The 17,763-nt window shown below is 41.7% G+C and overlaps 1 protein-coding gene across 1 annotated transcript; it reads right to left on the bottom strand.

Annotated features, from left to right (window-relative positions):
- Positions 1-96: 96 nt before the first annotated feature.
- Positions 97-17,263, bottom strand: LOC145454924 (uncharacterized). Its single transcript, XM_080332856.1, has 8 exons — positions 16,471-17,263; positions 11,929-12,110; positions 8,357-8,463; positions 7,457-8,294; positions 5,433-5,583; positions 5,251-5,368; positions 4,841-4,981; positions 97-2,345 (listed from the first exon to the last, which is right to left on the bottom strand). Exons 1-8 carry the CDS (start codon positions 16,551-16,553, stop codon positions 1,905-1,907), a joined length of 2,061 nt encoding a protein of 686 aa, XP_080188982.1. The 5' UTR covers positions 16,554-17,263; the 3' UTR covers positions 97-1,904.
- Between the last annotated feature and the right edge of the window lie 500 nt (positions 17,264-17,763).

Raw genomic sequence — 17,763 nt, 5'->3', positions numbered from 1 at the left:
AAGTCCGAAAGCGCATAAATCTAGGCGTCATAATGATTATACCTACATCGACGAACGAGACTAAAACCAACACCGTAAATGCCGGAGTGTAATCAATTTACCAAGTATGAAAGACTTTTATTTCGTTAAAGCAGCTTCAACGTTTTCGTTGAAGATAAAAAATCGGTTACACAAAGAAAGCGTAAAAATTTTGCGACTCTATGAAAGTAAAAGTAAACAATAAATATAAAAGTGGTCATTCTCAGACATGACGCGATGAATCACAATAAAAGTAGCAGCATGAAGTCGCTATTACATATGAATTCAAGATATACCGTAATAACAGTTGAAGCAATGTGCAACGGTAGATACAAATCTGAATTGAGAGCAACATTGCAGAAAAAATGCGTTTGTGGGAGAAATTACGATGACAGAAGCTAACGATGTGTGAAGGAAAACTGCTCCACGTTCAAATTGAATAGGATTTTCCAAGAATTTCATCAGATTCCTTTCGCAACAGCGCAATAAAAACACGTACCAATGTGCAATTGTGCAGTTACCAAGTTATTTCGAGCCGACTCGTGCGAAGTGACATCATTTCTCCGATGTGCTCCTCAGTTCCTTGTACCGTGAGAACGGAATTACAGTGACGAAGAGATAATGCCGGAGGACGGTAAATGACCAAAGACCAAATCGACCAATTAACTCATGAGATTGAATTCAAAATATCCTTAGAACCATAGCGGGCGACTGCCTGGTCTACTGATAGGTTTCGTCTAACCGCAAGCGTTCGGATCGACTACATCTGCCGGAACATACCTCTGCTTTCTATATGCATTGATTTGGCAATAATTTGAGCTAACGGTTGTCTAAGCACGCTCCAGGAAATTAATGACACGGAGGAATATGTCGCCAGTGAATATGTTTTATATTGGGAGTTCCGTCAAATGACAATAGAAATATCGCGACTGAAGAATGGCAGCTGCATTCTAGGACTCAATGTCGGAATCGGCCTGATGACTTTCGTGACAGCTTAGCCAATATAAACAACAGACTGCATTTTGTTCGAACCAGCTCAAAGCCTTTGTCGCAACCTCGGGTATGTAATTATCCCGTGAATGCACAGTGCACACATACGTAGGAAGCAAACAGACATCAAATCATTGGGTTGTTGCTTCACATGCCAAGACATTCACCAAACACCAAGAGTAACAAAGTTTAGAAATCTTCTACAGGCGAAATGTCTGAAGTATACCGCCGTGGAGACGCAAATGACCACTGACTTCATAGAAGTCACTAGACAGCCGTAGATATCTCATTCTCGGCAGCAAACGTGCGTGAAACCGAATCCCCAATCAGCAATGACAGCGTATTAAAATGTTTCCTGACATAAACTTTCAAAATCATAAAAATAAACTACCTTCACATAGGAACTCCTTAAATAAATAATAAAATGGAGTATATAGTGTCAGAGGAATAACGGCTAGTGCTGAGCTAGCCCATGCAGCCCTAGTAATGACACCCATCGTGATACTCCGAATGCTGAAACATACCAAATAACATATACAGTATACATAAAACATAGATCTTGTGAAACATGGTTGCAACATAGAGGTTGAATCAGTCGTAGATCAACAAACATGCTCATTAACCTCGGGGTATTCTTGTGGTGCTAATCCAGTACGGTTATTCGAGCTGATTCGTATTAATATTTTCGTAAATACACGCTAGCATGATAGCAAAAACGATCGTCTTATTCGATACTATATAGTTTATTGACGCGCAGTTTAGGAAGCAGCATGTAACCCTTGACATCCCGCGGACCGACTCCCCTGTGGAGATCTGCCGCCGGCTAAGCGCTCGGCTACCCCCGTGCCGGTACAGTCGAAGTGCATTGTGTGGTTCACTCACCTTCCGGGAAGGATTTATTTACACGTGTGCACCTCTTTCGTCTCGACGCAAGTCTTACATTCCACGTAGCAGCACCATCGAACTTCGCATTCGCAGGAACGGTGCACCGTACGGACCTGCGTTGTGTAACCGCGCCCGCAGCATATACGATCGCAGTTTTTGTGCTTGTCGCACAGTCTCCCTTGCGTGCCGAGGGAGTACCGTGTTCTCTTGCAGTACTGCGGCGAATTTTCGAGATACACCAGTTCGTTGTTGCGCGGGTTGTTGGGAAAGTCGTCGCGCGTTCTCAGAATGGTGGAATTTCGCGACGCGCCGTCGCGTCTCTCTGGTGTTTGGTCTTCGGCAGCGGGAGGAGGGCTCCGCGTGTTTTGTGTGGCTATTTCCGGTCTGTTGCGCCGCGTCCGTTTCAATTTCACGAGCTTGGTCTCGCCACCTGCGCTGTTGACGCTCCCCACCTGCGCGACACAACATCGCGTTTGTTTGCGTCAGAGAAGTTCAGCGACGCGCACATCGGAAACGCGAAACGGGATTCGTGTTTTCCGACTTATCGGGAAAGGGCAAACTGGTCGCGCGGTTGGCGCAACAGGACGTTCTCTAATCCTGATATAATTTCATGCTGAGTAATAGCATCGTCACGTGAATAGGGCTGGATTATTCTGTTTTGAGTCGACTGTACGAGTACCGTCTATTACGACGTCATAACAGTATAAATGACTCTAAAAGTTATTTATGACCACGAGGAAAATATTGCTAAAATAATTTCCTATTTCCGAACCATGACTATTTCGTAGCTTTTTGTGGCCATTGTGAGACACGATAACTACATGGCAGAAACGGCGTTCCGTGAATATTCGTAGCCATATGTAGGCCTGGGCAAAACCCGAGTACCCGAGTGATTCGATTCTTAATCTAGCATTCGGCGTCGAGTATTCGAGTATCACTTATTATGACGTCATGACAGCATAGAAGATGTGTATTGTTTATAGAAGACCTTTTATACCTCAACGGAAAATATTATGCCAATTGTACAATGTACACATGGCTGTGGGGTCGGAGTTTCGCTAATTTTTTCCTTAATGTGTAGTTGGAGTCGTGACAAAATACTGGCTGGTGTCGGGTTTGGAGTCTGTGAAAATGCTCGTGGATCAGACTGCAACTATTTAAATATGAAAACAAGTGCTTTCAATAGTTTCTTAAAACTACTCATAATAATAAATAAAATAGGATTTGTATGCGTGTATATTGTACACTGTATACAGTGAGTGAGTAGTTCGAGCTATGCCGCCATGAACCAATTTTGCATGCCATCGTGAATAATATGTTTGCATATGTCAAATGGTTGTATGAAAGTCATTAAACCATCACTGTGACATATCATTTTCGAAGTAAATTCGTAGTACTGTTGAAGTCGGAGTTCTGTGGAGAAAATAGTCGGAGTCGGTGGGTTTAAAGACTCGGGAGTCGGTATACTGACAATGTCTGGAGTCGGAGTTGGAGTCGGTGGTAAAGTTTACCGACTTCATAGCCCTGGTTCTACACCACATTAACGATAGTTTGGTGTTATCTACCATATCTACTGAAGTGCGTAGCTTTGTACTACATGGCTCGTATGAGGCGACACGACCAATCGAGGTCTCAAAGATTCCGGGCTGGAAAAAACTCTCAAAACTACAATTTTCTTTCAGTGACAAGAAGTGTATAATTTCATTACTGAAAAAAATCATCTCCCACCACTAGACTTGAATCATTACAATGGGTATACAGCTGGGATTCGAGCATACTCGTAAACCAAAAGTAGTAGTTATCCGTTCTTGGTGCTTGTTCGAGAGAAAGGTTCGTGGCATTTCCCACATCGCTATTCTATTGCAAATTATGAATCTACATAGGGGGCGGCGAATGGGTCTATTACGGCGCCCCAAAATGCTCGCATAACTAATGAATTTCGCCAACCATACTCTCAAGCGTACAACAAAGTATTTCGAAAGCCATTTGAAATTCTAATCTTTTAAAGTCATTAATCGGTTCGAGATTCAATCACTATGAATCAACATTCAATATGACGTCACATTCAGTAAGACAGTTCGAATATGTACCTCTTATGCGAGACCACGAATATGAAAATACATTGTTGGCCCGGGAAAAAAATCCGAGCTCGTTATCATCAAAAATATGTCATTTTTCATTACCGTAACATTGCTGCGAGTCGATTAATTCACAAAGATTACATTTTCACGAAAATGTTTCACGGCGTGTTTCAAGGCCCCCACGTTGGTAAGAAAGTAGCGAAGCCATACTTCTCGTTGATAACATGATTCTTGACAGGGCTACCAAATTTTGGTACTTGAAAAAATCGACTCGACTCATTGCATTTAATACTCGATTTGGATTCAAGTATTCGAAACGTGCTGTCCTGATCAAGTTATTGCTCAAAGATTGGAAACTCCCATTTCCGCTTGAATTGACGCTATCAGCCTTAGATATAGGCTATTGGGACTAGGCTACGAACTGGATGCTCGCGGGGGACCATGTGATTTCAGGAAAACTGCCAGGTGCTTCGGTGTTGTCGCATGTCAGGGTAGGAATGTATCAAGCAATTATTATTGAAACAAAGATATCAATGGAGTTTTATGGTGACGTCCTCCGAGTGTGTGGGTTGTGAACAATTTTCAAAGAATCGTAACCGTTGAATCAAAGTATAAAAATAGTATATTCAATAATTTTTACGTGCTGCGCAATACCACTCTTACGGCGGAGCTAATCCGAGTGCTATAGTCACAAGGTTTAAATATGTAAGAGCTTTCTCTATCAGGATTCCCATCCAGTGATGTCAAATCGCACCCAGTAAATGGCATGGTATTTTGCTATCCAGAAGAAAATACGACCATTGAGTATTTAAAACCGGCCAAATATAGAATGGATAAATGTTTTAAAAAACTCCGCCCAATCTTACTCGCACGGATTTATTGTAAGCGTTCTTCAGTTTATGTCCTATTTTGTAGAAGGGGGCTATCTTCTTCCAGCACGTCTTCGTAGTGCACGATCCCGACACACCATGGCATTTGCATGTCCTAAACACGCTGCGACGCACCATCTGCAAGTCAATGATTACAGAGTCAGTTGGTTAGTGCACTGTAAAATACGCCACTAAACCTATAATAGACGCGGATAACTGCTTGACCGGGAGAGGTGAGAAATCTATAAGCTCTCAGAAGTTCTATCATCCCGTATAGAGACGCTTTGATGTTTCGATTTGAAAATTCCGCAGCTACGGCTAAAAATAAGTACGGGTTGCGTAAAGTCAGATCAGCTGAAGTTGAAGTTAATTCAAATCTATCTCCTGCGTAAGATAACGTTACTCACCCGGATTCCCAAATTGCTATTGTGTTTATCCACTTCCGCCCTTATGTCCTCGCTGCGATATTTCGGCCTGAGAAATTTCCTCACAAACTTCGCGGCGGCGTGCACATTGTCCCCGCACCTGGCGAGCATTAAAGGCTAGATCTCGAAACTTTCTCCTTTATTGTGTACACCCGCAGACTCACCCGCCCCACATCCACGCCTCCTGGTTTACGTAATCCGAGTACGTCTCATCGCACGAGCATAGCTCCAGATAACCTTTCGCGCATCCTTTCGCCACCGAGTGGGCCAATCCGGCAGAGGAAATCGCGAACAGAAAGGCCGTCTCCTTGTTTCCTGCGTGAATTATCCCGAGTTCATTGTTTGTTACTGTAGAGCGGGAGTCGTGGATTCAACCGCTTTTGAGTTTGTTTATTGGGAAATATGGTGAGACGAGTTGTTGGTGACTTTAGGATAGTTGTGGTACGAGATGTGGCCAATAGGCGCAAGACAGCTCAAAGCTCAAGGGTAAATTGGCTCTCTCTTGTATAGAGCAATGTCACATTATCAAAGGTACATAGAGAGGAGAAAGTAAAAATAAAAATCGTAATACCGAACATACATGACGCGTTCGTCATCACTCACCATCATACGCGATCAGAATATAAATCTAACACACATTCAAGATCATAATAGTATAATATCATGCGACAAACCTCGCAAGTTTCATACCCTGAATGGAGTCCGTTTCCACATTTACCCCTTCACACACTTGAAATAGTGCCGTTACGTCATTGGCGACAATGTTTTTGGCCCTCACCATATATTTTTAGCGGAGTTGGAATTCGATATTTCGCAAAGACGTGAGGCATATTAGACAATTAGTATCGCCGATTGACATACTTATACGTGGTGAAAACAAAAATAAGATCACGGATCTACATTTACGCGCCACGCATATAGTCCCGTCACAATGTACATGATATCAAATTAGTCCTTGCGATTAACCAATTAGCGACATCGAATCATTAGAGGGTGTGTTAATTAATGGCATCTGATAATGTAATCCCTATAGCTGAAAAGGCTCATATTTTAGACACGATAGAATGCGATAAAACTGAATACAGTTACAATCTGAGAGCCCATATACTCAAAATTTGAATTTTACACATCGCTGATCAGTGGATGCTGCGCAACCGGGTGATGCGGAGTGTTCGCGTAACCCCGCAGGTTTGGGCGCGAGTAAAATCAAAAGGAGGTCTTGCTTTCATGGAAACAAGTGAAGTTAAGCCTGGTTGAGTGTGTGAGTGTTTTGTAACGGTGTTGTTGGATATCCGGTTCCAGAAAACCGAAAAAGGGCTTTCCTATTGTACTAATTCACTGTCGACTTGCCTTAGTCTGGTGTAAGATTACGCATTACGCATGCAGCACGACCAGGACAACATGTAGGCTATTCATTTTTTCAGATTATGATGTGATCAAACTTATTCGATCAGAAGGCAGTTGTGTATAATTTATCCCGTACACCAGCTTTACGATTGAACACTAGAAATAAACTACACCCGAAAGAAATTGCAACACCTGACATTTACCCATCAGTGAAATTGGTCAAAATATTATCAGGGCCCGGCAAGCGGGGACTCTACCGAATCTTCATCCAAGCTCATCCATCCCTCTGTAGATGAGCTCATGATTTTCGCAAATGCTCATTTTCTATTCATCGCGTTATTTTATCATTCAAATCATATCGAAGGACCACCCGTTGGAATCGCAATAACGCGCAGGTAGCCTTTTCGTATAATAAGGATTACAGGCGGATTTACTCCTACCTTAAGACCACCGACTACCGCATTCGACAATGGCGGCGAAATTTACCAATTCCGTGGCCTACGAAAACTCGAGGACTTCAAACAAATGTTAAGCTGAAAGTTTGGGTCAGCCTAAGTACGCATAGATTTCTGATATCCTGATCGTAATAGCGAATATATCAATGGAATAAGAGCTTTTCTCAATAATTCATACATTCCCTTCCTTCCCAGCTATGCTGCCGCTGGTGTTGGTGTAGAATACCGCTCAACGGTCCACTAATCAGCTAGCCCAATAACGTAATACCTTGTAAACAGGACATTTGGAGCAATGGTGCGGCATACTGTAGCCACTTCAGGCCTTGTTTTGGATGGAAATATTTGGATTGGAAAACGGATACAGATTGGTTTCGCGATATATTCACCTCTGGAGAGCAGATGCACTCTCGTGCGACCGATCGTGCAGTTCCATCTCTCGAAACGGAACTGGTACTGGCATTCCGAAACGGACATCACCATCGCCTCGCGGAGTATTTGCGGCAGGCCAGAATCCTTCTTACACATCCGTCTTTGTTTCCGTGTCAGAGTCAATTCGTCGCATTGCTTCCTAGCTTGTTTCCTGTTAATATCCTCAACCGATACAAGCGGCACACTAGTCTCTCTTTCCTTCATATCCGAAGCGTTGCTGTTGGTCGCTGCCGATAATGCGTTTTGCGTTTGGATGTTTTCACTGTTTAACTTCATCTGTCCGTTGCTATCAACTGTCATATAGTTCATGATCGAGGAAATATCGTCCGTCACAAAGAGAGGCCTTATTTCTGGCGGTAGGGAGCTGTCTGTCACGGGCTGCGAGCCTTTGTAGCTTTCGTCCGGCGACGATTGATCGGTGTCAACATTTGAACGTTCTTGGCCTGACACTTTCCTGGCGGTGCCATCTTTCTTGGGGCGACTACGCGGCGACGCATGGTACCGATGATATCCTTTGTTTGCAATCCGTCCGTTATCGCGGTGATCAGCCTGGCGATGGCGCGAAATCGCGTAATCATTTCCATGGCCAGCACGCGAACTGTCTTCGTTTGGACTTTTGGGAGTGTACGCGACGTCTCGCGGCCGACTCGCGCGTTCTCTCATGTATGCTTGTTTACTGTAAGGACGGCGGCGAATCTGTTGGGGATATCGGGGTAATCGCCGTCTCGGCTGGTCTGGATACGGCTCAGCGTGCCGTCTGTAATGGATGGAATGGGAGCTTGTGCTCGGGTTTGCCTGTAAAATAATATTAAGCGAATATTGAAACGTTACACACTGTTACTATAGTAGATGCCTACCTGGACCGGTGAATCCTGTTGAACTCTGCCCTTCTCATTTATCCTTGGAGGCCTGTCCGGGGTACTTCGCGTTCTCTTTTGCCAGATATTTTTTGTGGATCGTGTTTCTGGAAATTATTTACGTTTGAAACTTGATACGTGGTACTTAGTTAATAATCACGAATGACGTGCTTGTGTCTGGCAACGGGCAATTGGGTCGTGCTTAAAATAACGTTGGTTTTGCCTTGTTTAAAGGTTTTATTAAATACAGAATCCAATTGATTCGGTAAACGAGAACAAATGTGAAGATTCTACAGGAAATATATATAGCAGGGGTTCTCAACCCACGGCCCGCAGACGATTCTTTTGCGGCCCGCGATATCTTTCAATATAATCACTACTGTCCCCGTATTGTTATGGAAGACCGATGTGTCACATTTGTCGAAGAACAGTTGTTGTAACAAAGCCTAGAAGCTTGAAATGATAGCACGATAGTTTCATCTGGAGTTATACATATCAAACGTTGCTAGCTTGGTTTCAAGACCAGCAATCCATATTTCGAATCATTTTTAAAATTGCCGACGACGTGACATACGCATTGTTCAAAATTGCTGGGAATATCGCTAAACCCAAGAATATGCTAGAGAAGGTATGACTTCAATAAAACTTTAACGTACTGTGCGAATATTCGCTGTTTCCGGAACTTAGCACCAAGTCCTACATCACCTTTCAAATTTCGAAGCTACAGTTGTCTGATTCAACAGTCACCAGAAGAGTAACAGCGATCTCAGTCGATCTTTTATCGCATGTTCTGTAACACGTTGCCACGTAGACCACTTTAGCCTAGCATTGGACCTATCCATCGATGCACACAGTGCACACACATTGCATAGCTAATTATCCAGGTGCTTTTTATCAGAGTGGGCATGGGCATATTTCCAGAGGAAATGCTGACGGGGCAAACGTGGGAAGGGTACCAGGACATCAATTTGACAAAGCTGACTTCTGTAACTATTGGTGTAGGGCTCCAGCCATGGAAGGAAAGGAGAAGAGTGGATTGATTTGCTCAGAAAGGACCCCCAACGTCTCAACTCTTCTCATATCACTGAGAGCTCGAAGTGATAATGACCTCAGTGACGAAAAAGTCACCGTAATTTTATACTTGCTCGCTCACGCATTGAAACAGAGAGTTCGGTTCTCTGGTGGTGGAAGGGTTTGAAGGGTGTATATACTATACCGACATGGCAACGAATGGAATGTATGCTCCATGAAGGGATTTACTTGCGCCACTTGAAGATCGATATTCTCACAAAAAAAATAGCAACTGCAAACTTACGAACGCTCTCCATTAATGCTTTTTGAGAGTGCATAAAGATGTACTAAATGCCGAATAAGACTGATAAATAGGCCTAAATTTAATAGTAGCCCGCAAATACATGGTGATAATGTTCTGCGGCCCGCAGCGTCTTTAGTGTGAAAATGCGGCCCGTTATACGAGGGAAGTTGAGAACCCCTGATATGTAGCGTCGCAACGGAACCAAAATTTGATCGCATTCAATACTTGAACACAAAGAAGTGAGGTCATACATACGCTGTGGCGTAATGAATGAAAAACTGGTCATTAATGCTTTATGTATTTGTTACGTGGTGGTGTCTACTACTTTCAACTAGGGATGGTGTGAACCTGTAAAAGGTTCAGTTTCGTGTGAACGCGAACCTTTTTGAAAGGTTCTGTTTGAACGCGAACGTGAACCTCATGACGTCGAGTGACGTCATATTGCTTATTCCAACCCTACATTTCAGTGAAGTGACAGCCTATATTAATGTACACGATACCTAGCGACGACTCGGGCCACATAATGCCACAATGCTGAAGTACATATTGATGTTTTAAACGTCGCCAAATGTATCAACTGGGGCAATCAAATGATATAATAATACCATAAAATCAATATCTTCCGTCGCTTTGCCAACAATTCCGATGAGGACTTGCATGGGAATATATGGTTACGCCTTAACGGTCTAGGCCAGACCGGACACTCGGCGTCTGAGCATTGCTACGTTGATATTGAGCAGAGTGTAATATCGTTTTCTATACTTGCTACCGATATCACCGCGTTTACAAGTAGCCCACACCCAAATCGCACGGATTTGGTTTTTTATGATATAATAAACATATGAAATCAAGATTGACCCTTACGATTGCTAGACTTTTAACATCAGGCTACGATATGAATTTCATTGATTGGTTGAATAAGCATCATTTGCTGACATTCGTTCTCGATGTTGTGTGATTGCGAATCAAGCTCACAGCATAGAGTCACGAAATATTCGAGCAAACTTTTGTAACAGAGCAAGTAAATTCTTTTGAGATTGTCAAGGTGCACGCTCGGTTAGTGTGGAATATTTTGTGCTGCCAGAGCCATGCATATAGTGGCCCGCAGTTTAAATGCAATATATATAATATATACAGCAATCTATTCTTGCAAATCGCGAAAGCACCATTACAAACCGACATATCGACGTTTCATCGATAGTTTGGCTACATAAAAGTCACTTTGGGAGAAAAGCTCGCTGTCGGAACATATTGGCTGGTTGCGGTTCAAGAGGATCAAAGCATAACCTAAAACATTAAACTGCATAGACGTATAGACGTTTAACGAAAACGGTCCGCAAAGTGTGCTAGATGAATATGAATATCGATGATTTCATGCAACGCAAAGTTCATAAAGAAAACTATTCGAAATACTGGGGATTATTTCCAGACCTTGAAAACCAAAGCATCTGCTCTCCCAAGCAAACGGGAATGAATCCAGCATACAATGCGAGCCATTCAAAGAACATACGTTTCGTAGAAATGAAAGCCGGTAATAACGTATCATTTCGGGTGTAAATATCTATTTCATTAGATCCTGCGTACCGGTGGGGTATTTCGTCACATCCCCAACCCGTTACACAAATTTAGTTTCAGACGATTCCGTTATTTCTACATCGGACTTCAAAAACCGTTAATGTTATGGTTCTAAACAACGCAACCAAAGATTTGGACCGATATCATTTGATAAGACTTGATGACGTCAACCAACAAGCACGCAAGACAAAGCAAAGCCTTAGCTGCGCTAGATCATCACATATCATTATTGGTACATCAGGAGGAGAGGATACATCGTACGTAGGTTACACCCTCTGTGTAATATGTGAACTGATAATATCGACTCAATAAAATGCACGTAAAAGCAATTCCCTTTGAATGATAACTAATTGATGGAATATGTTTCTTCGGCAACATTGCTCGATCCAAGTGGTCATTAAGAAATAAAACTACGTTGCCGTTTCAAAATCCCGAGCTTGTGCTCCCAGACGCACCTCAGAGCGAAATATTTCGCAAAAGATTAAAAAATCCCAGCATTCATTGATTAGCATCATTCCCGTGTCATGTTCGAGCAGTGAGTGATCACAAGCGGTAATATGCTGATAAAGTTAATAATGGTGTAGGCAGACATAATATAATAGTATGATATGTGAAATTTGTCATATTATAATTAAAATCAGCCCCTTAAAGTGACGGGGTTACTATTGGAAAATAGATGTACCGAGGGAAACTTCTTGGTCATCAGGTTGCGGGCTCAGGTCGATTCTTTCGTAACTTTTGGAGGGAGCGGTGTAGTAGCCGTTGTCGTTCCACTGATAGGCATTTTGCATGTTATCGTCTCCCATAAACACTGCGTCTTGATCCAGAGGTTTCAGATTCGTGATATGATCTTTGCCAGTAAGACTGAATAACAAGACATGGATTGATAAATGTGGGTAGCCTACATAAGGTAACGTACGAACAGACTTCGTTTTCAAAATACATCCAGTTATATTCATCCCACAGCAGGATGGCATGAATATACAATAACTCACAATGCAGTTTGCAAGTGATTATTGTTGCGATAATAATTGTTACAGATACGTAGAGATTAGTTATATCTAAGACATGCAATCATATTTTCCATTCGTTGATAAACTGTAAAATAATTGATCAAGAATCAACCAATTTCTCACTCCGTGGCATATAAAAGGCCCATTACATGGTAGGAAATCATAGTTTGGGCTAGTTCGGGTTCACACAGATGTGGTTGCAATTTATGCACTATTACACACAAAAATGATCCGGTAAGCCAGGGGTATCTTTGAAAGAACAGAATAGAATGTACAAAGCGAAAACGCATACCCCCGGGTATTCAATAGTACCCGTTGCATAAAATACTACGTGTCTGTCGGCGGCAATTTAGCCCTAAATTCTACTAGATGGAAATGTAATAAATCATCTATATAAGATACTAAATAATTACGCGCGTTGTACTTTATATTTGCACACAGAGCGGATGGCTCGCGCTGTGAAAAAAATGACCATTAAGTCTTCACCCCTGCTATTCTCTCGCTGATTGACTTGAATAAAACGAGTCCGTTCTTTAAATATTCTCATCGAAGACACTTGATAATTTCCGCAGTAAAAAGACATGCCATGTTAGGCAACAAAACCGATAACCATCTTCTCCGGTATTGATGTTGTCATGGTATTATTATTATTATCGGTACATTTAATGTTGAAACATAATGAACTCCGTAGCTCTCTCGCTACAGGCAAAATGGCGAAATTGTGAAATCATAATAACAAATACCAGCGATTTCGTAAATTTAATGAATCGATATCAAATGTTATCCCCAACTTTTATAAAAGTGTAACAGTTTAAGGGGATCGCGATCAAAATTGAGACAACCATAAATAAAATAATTTCATTGCTGCTGTGTATCTGTATAATGATATGATATGCATATGACCGACTATTATATGTTTGTTTGAAGATACAGCTAGTGCCACACTATGCATAACGTAATCGGTGTAAATATAAATATATTTACTCGCCAATGAAGACGTCTGGTATCATATGATGCTAATTGACACCAACTCGTGGGACGTATAGCAGAAATGTATCACACTGACGTTCAGGGCAAGAAAATACTACAGGAAAACCACCGTTTTGGCACATACAATTCACAACATGTCCAGTGGCAAGAATGTCGGAATGTTTTATATACTGAATTGAGCGGTGCGTATACATAAAACCTGATGTATCAATTTTGATTGTTGATTACGTCATGTCTACAAATAAAAACTGACGGAGAGAATCATCGTCAAATTTCAACCCATAAAGTAATTATGCACATTCCACGAATATATAGTTGGTTGCACTTCCCTGCTTCATGATCTTGATGAAATCGGAATTTACGGGATTATCCAAATGGCTTTTGCTTCAATAAACTACCCAATTATATGACGTAGGCCTATCCACGATATTCGCGTCACAAAATTATTGAAAATTCGTGTGCGGCAAAATACCTCGTGAAAAGACAACGTTCACCCGAAATCTGGCTATTTGAAAATTGACGAAAATTGTATCGCTCAATAAATTATTGTCGCCAATTTTCGATGATCGGTTAGGTGAGCTATGTTCTCACTGCTTGGATATATCTTATTGGTTAAGTAAAGTTGGATCTTTTGAATACCAATAAAATTGGAAACTGATCAAAGGCTGATGCGTAACTCGATTGCACTACTACTCGATAATCTGTTGACTCCAACAAATTTGCGCAAATTTCCGTAGAATTCGGGCGATCGCAAAAATGCGAATTGTTGTAACCCGCCGTGGGAAAGTCTTGTTGGATGTATATCCGAAGTCGTTCAACTTAATTTTAAGAATAGCGAATAACATAGATTGAATTTTGCGGTCAAGCATAACATTGAAGCTATATTGATTAAGATCTTATTCTATATTCGATCGATTTTACCATAAGAAAGTGCAATGCTTTTAGTAGTCCGTTAGCGCTGTTGCGTTCAGTGCATGATAACAAACTTTAGTCAGTGATAGTCACGTGGCGTGTATTAAATACATATGTCATCCTTAACAGTCTTTACACGAATCTCCAAAGATAACGGCATTACATGCGGATTATACGTTATGACAAAATATAAAAGGAGGTAAGATGTTGAATAGATTGGCATGGCAAAGCAGAATTATCACTGAAAACCATATCGGAATCCCAAAAATATATCATAGATTAATATCCCCTCGTCCATACACCGCACTCGCGTTTTTTTGCAATCGTTACTCGCGGGATAAAACGTATGTAAGTGACGAAACATATTGCACTATAAACTGCAACAAAGCATCGAAGATTTTACGTATATTTCTTCACTATTATAACATTTATATTTTGTTCATTCATCCATCTGCGAACGATCTTGCGCGACAGTACATCGCAAATCAATATGCATCACATAGAGAATTACCATTATAGTATCGGTTGTTATGGCCTTTACATGTTACTTGGGTAAATTTGTTGACCGGCGAAACTAGCAATAAACTCGTTTGCGCACTGAAACTGTCATCGCATTGTGTACGGAAACTCTTGTATCATGCTGTGCAAATATCCATTAATGTTGTGTTTTATAATGTGTTCGGCTCATCCACTTCAAGGCATCAACACCGAGTAGTTGAAGAATGCTACAATCCAATAGATTTGCCTCTCCATCGTAGGTCTTGATTCACGGAAATTTGAACGATCGCAGAGCGACTTAAATTGCGCCTCGTAGAGATAACTAACTATTCATGGCGAAACGTTCGATTTTGCTGCCCGGCGCAGCATGTCTGAGTAACAGTAGGTGTTGTCTTGTTTTGTATTATGTTTATGACGTATAGCCTGGTTATGCGAATTACGACACGAATGTATTTCTCCTGTCAGAACACCGATCAACTGAACTGGAAACACATATAATTGATTAACGTAATTACAGGCTTACCCAAACGTATCGCTATTTCTATTGTCAAGATGTTTATACGGATACGGACGCAGGAATTCTGTTCCCCCGATAAGAAAGGGTCGGCATGTTGACGAAACATACCACTTTCTACAATTTATTTCCACCACACTCGTGTGAGAGGGACATTGGATTGCTAGGCTCCACTGAATCGGAAAATTCGAGCATTTAATAGAATTAGTTCACCCAAGATGACAAAGACCAGCCCACACTATTCCGTCATGTACAGTACATAAAAGTTCACCGCGATTGTGTGCAGTGATGTAATGTACCAAACATTAGCACTAGAATTTGCGTTTGATGCGCCTTCGACATCGTCACATGTGCATGGTATACATATGACGTGAAGTCTTGATAATGTGTTATGTGCTACATGGAACGGACGGGAAATGACTGGGTCGACTGTTTGGGACTTGGCACCACGCCTTGACCCGTTCTTCCACAGTCGTAGACAAAGTGGAAATGAAAGCGCTGTTGGTACTGAAGACGACCACCCAATATGTAAAGGTCATATCGCAGTGTTCCAAGGCCTTTCCAGGATCACTTGCCTACCATCCGGCAACATTGAAACTTCTGGTCCCTATCAACGTCTGCATGAAGTCCATGCCCGGGAAATGTTGGATTTTTGCGCCGACACGGATGAAACCTATAACTAACACCTTCACCGATACGGTAACACCGATATATTCGGCCGATGTCCAAGAGATATGGCATCTATCTTAGGGCGTATTTACAAAACGGTCATGGCAATGTTTGGGCACATTGGACAAAGGCTGTATCTGGACACATTTTAGCTATATGAAATATATCAATATTCGCAGTGTTGCAGACACAGAATATATTCCTTTGACTCTCTAATACTATGTTTCAACGTCACGAAAATTGCCTATAATATTTTGTTCCAATGGCCGATACCGATATTTCTTTCAAAGTGTGATATCGACTCGATATCATCGACGAACCGATAAATCGGTCGGGCGCTAGTCTCCAATGCTCAGTCAGGACGTCCTAAATGATTTGGTCTTTTTGTGAATATGCCATTTCTGAGAGCTATGTATAGCATAAGCCTTGAGCATGACTTTCATCACGACTATACACTTGAAGTAAATAAAAGTAATTTACAGATACTTGTGTCGAAATGAATTGTATGAATTGCTCATCATCAATTGCTCATTGCCTCACGGATGAACCGTGTTAATTTAAGGTAATCCGGTTCAGCCTGGCACCGACCTCGTGCAACTCAGCTGATAGAGAATATGGAGATTCTTACCCGAAATATGCAAACGCACGCCATGACGATGCTTCGCAAAAGATGTAGTATATCCAAAATGAGAACAGTATTCCGAATTTCATGCTTTGTTCAGCCTCCAAGTATCACAGATTTGAATAGCTTATATCCTTACCGAAGCAAAATCCGTCCGATAACGGAATCCCTAACGTAAGTTATCGCAACAAGTAGTATAGTTCACGAACAATAAAGTATAGTTCTGCAAAATCCAAGTCACATCAAGTCATTCTGATACGATGGTTCGTCATCACATATTCGAAGGGTACAGCCTGAATTTCTTCCATGAAGCTCCTGCGTTAGGTACACTGTCGTCCTCAACTGACTAAAAACGCTTACGCGTGTTTGTACCACGAAATCACCACTACCGATCGCACTGCCCGTTTCCATTATGTCGTAATCTAGGTGCTTATGGTACGATTGTTCGAGCGGGCGACTGCGCATTTCACACGGATTACTTTTTGAATAGCGAGCCTCGGTAATTGGGCTGGAGCGATTACAGCGAAAAAATATTCCAAAACAGGGCGTACCGAGTCACTCTACCATCCGCTACCAGGTTATGCATCTATCGACCGCAGGTTAAACCTATTGTGGATAATCTATCGATTCGATAAGCTTGTTTTCCAATCTGATATCTTTGTCTTACGCATGGTGACGATATCGATGTTCATGACCCCGAAGAACCCATCTAGCGATTTGTTTAGGTTTACAACAAGCCAATTGAGTGGCTAGTCAACTGAAAATTCTCAAGACAGGGCCCATAGACTTCTCACGAAAAAGATTTTTCCGCTCTCATCAGCAATGTCTCATTAATTTTACCCGACCCAATCAATAAACTTCAGCGATGCACAAAGCTTTAGATCTAAACGCATAACTGAACGCAATTGTCAATATATAAATATGCCGATGCGACGCACCAACGCAATAAAATCGCGTGGTACTGTTTGGTGGACGCGTTATAATCAAAGCAAAACTGATTCCAGAATTGAATGGAAACACTGCTTTTTTATTACTTGTTTGCAAATAGTTACCCACTTTAAACGAGAATTCTTGGTAGTGATGCACTGACGAGTAGAGTCCAATGAAATTCTCCTGAGCGGCCTAAAATATTTCAACATATTTTATATTTTCTTAGGCGCATCAAGTTTTGGAAGATGAGACCATCAGCGACATCCATAAATAAACATCATGCGAGATCGCCGTCCGAAAATGTGAATAACGCAGATCAATTCTTCAAATTCGAAATCCCCGATACCAATGACTTAGAGACACTAACCC

The sequence above is a fragment of the Botryllus schlosseri genome, chromosome 14, assembly GCF_051294905.1.
Source record: "Botryllus schlosseri isolate E-star chromosome 14, Bs_hap1, whole genome shotgun sequence".
In the NCBI taxonomy this organism is placed as follows: Eukaryota; Metazoa; Chordata; class Ascidiacea; order Stolidobranchia; family Styelidae; genus Botryllus; species Botryllus schlosseri.
The sequence above is the reverse complement of the archived record's forward strand: the minus strand, read 5'-3'. Positions and strand labels throughout refer to the sequence as shown.